Source organism: Mirounga angustirostris, unplaced genomic scaffold (genome assembly GCF_029215605.1).
Source record: "Mirounga angustirostris isolate CCGP_5_RB_7025 unplaced genomic scaffold, mMirAng1.0.hap1 SCAF_11, whole genome shotgun sequence".
Classification (NCBI taxonomy): domain Eukaryota; kingdom Metazoa; phylum Chordata; class Mammalia; order Carnivora; family Phocidae; genus Mirounga; species Mirounga angustirostris.
The window spans coordinates 36,146,542-36,150,503 of record NW_026991719.1 but is presented as its reverse complement, the minus strand read 5'-3'; the positions used below and the strand labels follow the sequence as shown (position 1 = coordinate 36,150,503).

At 55.3% G+C, this 3,962-nt stretch overlaps 1 protein-coding gene across 1 annotated transcript; it reads right to left on the bottom strand.

Annotated features, from left to right (window-relative positions):
* Window positions 1-1,853: 1,853 nt before the first annotated feature.
* Window positions 1,854-3,317, bottom strand: NYX (nyctalopin). The gene has a single exon (XM_045873298.2). The coding sequence runs from the start codon at window positions 3,315-3,317 to the stop codon at window positions 1,854-1,856; it is 1,464 nt and encodes a 487-aa protein (XP_045729254.2).
* Window positions 3,318-3,962: the final 645 nt, after the last annotated feature.

Genomic DNA, 3,962 nt, shown 5'->3' with positions numbered 1-3,962 from the left:
GTTTTAGGGGTGAAGGGCTGTGAAGTTTACAACTAACCCCAACTATATACGGCAAATACAGTAAAATGTGAACAACCGGGAAACCGAGGTGAATGGCCAAAGTGTTCACTCTACTATCCTTGCAACTTTCCTGTAGGTTTGAGACTTTTCGAAATAAAGAGTTTCAAAAAATCATGCATGCTCCAGAACAGTGACTTTCAAACTTCCTTAACAATAGCCCACAAAATATAAATTGTATGCAGTGATCCAGACACAAGATACACACATACACATATCATCTGAACAAATGCACACAAATTCAATAAAGTTTCACAAAACAATACCTGTTACATGTAAGACTCTGTGACTTTTCTGTTCTATCTTGTTTTTTTAAATGCTGGTTGTGACCCACTGAGGTGACTGACCACGAATGGTCACAACCCATTCGAACACTCCTACCCTCAGAGGTGCTTTCTGCAACATTTCTAATACCTAGTATGACCTACAGACAAAGAAGAAGTACTATCACCATGAAGACCTGACAGTTTTGCACACCCTGAATTATGTGGGCTTTGAAAACCCAGCTCTTCATACACAGGAATTCAGGACATTAAAACTAGAGATTTCAAGGGCAACCCTGTTGGGAACCCTCTCACTCATGAGAGCTTTTTCTGTATCCTCACTTAAAAAAAACCCTATCACTTTACTCTCAAAAAAACAAAACAAAAACCTAGGGATTTCGAGCATGTTGACAAATGCCGTCATTGTTACTTGTGTGTGGACAGGAGTGTGAGCAAGTATTTAGTAGACATACAGCATTTGTTCTGGCACTCAGGCCTGGGGGCTTACAGTTGGCCAACTCCCCCCCTGGGAAATCTCTGTGGCCCCTCCCAGCTACTGGCTGCCTCATTGCACCCTGGCCATTAGTCAACCCCAAAGTGTGCTGCCCATAATAATTTCTGCACCTAATGCCCTGCATCTCTGCCTTCCCAACACTCTTCCCACAAAACCTAAGAAAAGAGGATTTTGTGGCCTCCCTGGAGATTCACAATGCATGTTTGCATATGAAAGACTCTAAAAAGTCCTGCAGTACAGAAACTTGTTTAACTCCTTTTTTTTTTAATCTTAGGATTTTACACACTTATTTGTACACGGAAAACCCATCCCCCCTTTTTTTCTCTACCCTGCCCTAAAGTTGCTTTGTGGCTAAGGCCACCCCTGGGAATAACTGTGGAGTAAGTGAAATGGATCTTTGTTTTCAATGCCTCCTAACACATTCCAGACCCCAGGAACCACTGCCAACCCCTTGGGTCTAAGTTCCTCTCACATCCCCCTTCTCTCCTGTTCTGTCCATCTTCCTGGACTCTAGTGTCCCATGCCCCTGGGTGAGAGGGAGAGCAACTGTGGTAGAAAACAAAGGGACTGGGCTTAATGGGCTGTCCCACCAGGAAAACTGACACAGTTCTTAGTACTTAGCCACTGGTTTGACTCTAATTCAGGCACTGCAGTCTCGGTTTCCTGGAAGATGGGGGCAAGGGATGGGGGCAGAGCCCTGTAGCCCTAGGGGCTTCCAATTCCTAATCTTCTCACTGGAGGGCTCTGGCTTCTCTTCTCCAATCGATGCCCATGTGACATGAGCAGAAAGCCGTTCCTCTCCCCACCTCCACCCCATCCCCGGCGTGGCATTGCCCAGGGTCTCCTCTTCCTAGAGCCATCTCTTAAAGTAAACTGTCCTTTCCATCCTGGGCTGGAATTTTCACCACCTGCCCCCAACCTGTTCCCCTCTCCCCCCACCACACACACACCCTGGAGGCCAGTTAACTACACTTTCCCCCACTGGGCAAGGCAATCTGGGCTACCCCAGTGAGGCAAGGTCAGTCCACCTGTACGACAAACACCACGCGCTGGGCCGCGCTGAGCAGGAGACCAGAGCCGAGGAGAAACCGGGCGTTGTGGCCCGAGACAACCACCCCAGCGGAGGGAAGGCTGTCGGACAGGGAGGTGTTGAGTGGCCCCTCGGTGGTGTTGGCCACCTCCTCCACTGGGGCCCTCGGGGCCAGCAGCTTGGAGAGGAGGCTGCTGAACCTACTCACGGTGGTGGCCTCTGGCTCTGGGGACGGGCCTGGACTGGATGCGGTGAGGTTCAGCTCCTCGGGGTCCACACACAGGCCATCGGAAGAGCGCCCAAAGGCCACCTGGCTGAGGTCCAGGCCGGCCACGGAGCCCGGGGCGGCGCACGGCACGTCGGACACACGCCCGGAGCTCTCCATCCAGTCCCGCAGCCACTCCAGGCGGCAGTCACAGCGCCACGGGTTGCGGAAGAGAAAGAGGCGGCCCAGGAAGAAGCCAGGCTGGAAGGCGGCCCAGGCCAGCACAGTGAGGTGGTTGCCATTGAGGTGCAGAGCGAGGAGGCCCGAGAGGTTCTGGAAGGCGCCCTCCTCCACGAAGGCGATGCTGTTGCGGTCCAGGTAGAGCAGCTCAAGCTCGGCCAGGTCGGCGAACCAGGCGCGCGCCACAAGGCCCAGCGCGTTGCCACCCAGGTTGAGCGTGCGCAGGCGGCGCAGGCCTACAAAGGCTTCGGCGGGCAGCTCGGCCAGCAGGTTGTCGTTGAGGAGCAGGTGCTCCAGGGCGCCGCAGTCGCGAAAGGCGCCTGCGTGCACGGCGCGGACGCGGTTGGCCTGCAGGCTGAGCGAGCGCAGGCGCCTCATGCCCTGCAGTGAGCTGGAGGCCACCGCCTCGATGCGGCTGCGCTCCAGGTGCGCATGCGTCAGGTTGGCCAGGCCGCGCAGCGCGCCGGGCACGTGGCGGAAGAGGTTGTCGAAGGCGGCGAGCTCGCGCAGGGCGGGCAGCTCGGCCAGGAGGCGCTCGGGCACGGTGAAGAGGCGGCAGGAGGCCAGGTCGAGGCGGCGGAGGCGGCTGAGTGCGGCGAAGGTGCGAGCGTGCAGGTAGCGCAGCTCGCCGTTGTGCGCCAGGCGCAGCTCGGCCAAGCGCGGCAGGCCCTTGAAGGCGCCGGGCGTGATGAAGGACAGGTTGTTGTGGCGCAGCGACAGGCGGCGCAGCGACGGCAGCGTGCCGAAGGCCCGCTCGCCCAGGAAGCGCAGGCCGTTCCGGTCCAGGTCGATGGAGGCCGCCTCGCACGGAAACTCGGCCGGCACCCGCAGGAGGCCGGCGCGGTCACAGCGCACGGAGCAGCCGCGCTCGGTACTGCTGCAGGCGCAGGCGGCGGGGCAGGTGCGCGTGCAGGCCTCCTCGGCCCAGGCACTGGGCAGGCCGAAGACCACCGCTGGGAGGTGGCGGGGGCGGGGGGGGGGTAGAGAAGACAGAAAAGGAACAACCATCAGCCTAAGGGTCGCCCCAGTAAAGTCCTACCTGTCCACGTGGCAGGGTTCTGCCCTGCACCAAGTTCTCACACCTCCTGCATAACCGCGCCCTCCGAATGGCCTCTTTCCAGCTCCCAGACCTTACACAAGCAGGTTCCCCACCCACGGCGCCCTCCCCTTTGCTTTCCAGTTATCTTCACCAGCGAAAACCAGCTGGGATTCTGGCATCTGACCCAATTCTAAACACTCTCCTGACTGTAACAAAACTTGGTGCTCTCCTAGAGTTTGGCCTAGAGGGTTCACTGCATGCACAGGGGAACCTGGAGGGCATCACCGTGGTCTATGCCCCAGTCCTGCGCTGCCCAGTGCCATAGTCACTAGCCACATGTGGCTACTGAGCATTTGAAATGTGGCTAGCCAGAACTGAGATGTGCTGGAAGTGTAAAATAAACACCACGTCTCAAAGATTTAGTACCAAAAAAAAAAAAAGTGTCTCTTCAATAATTCTTATACTGATTACATGTTGAAATGATATTTTAGATCTACGGGATTAACTAAAATATTAAAATTAATGTCAACTGTTTCTTTCTACATTTTTAATGGGGCTACTTTGAAAATTTAAACATTTGTGGCTTGAATTATATTTTTATTGGTGCTGCTCTA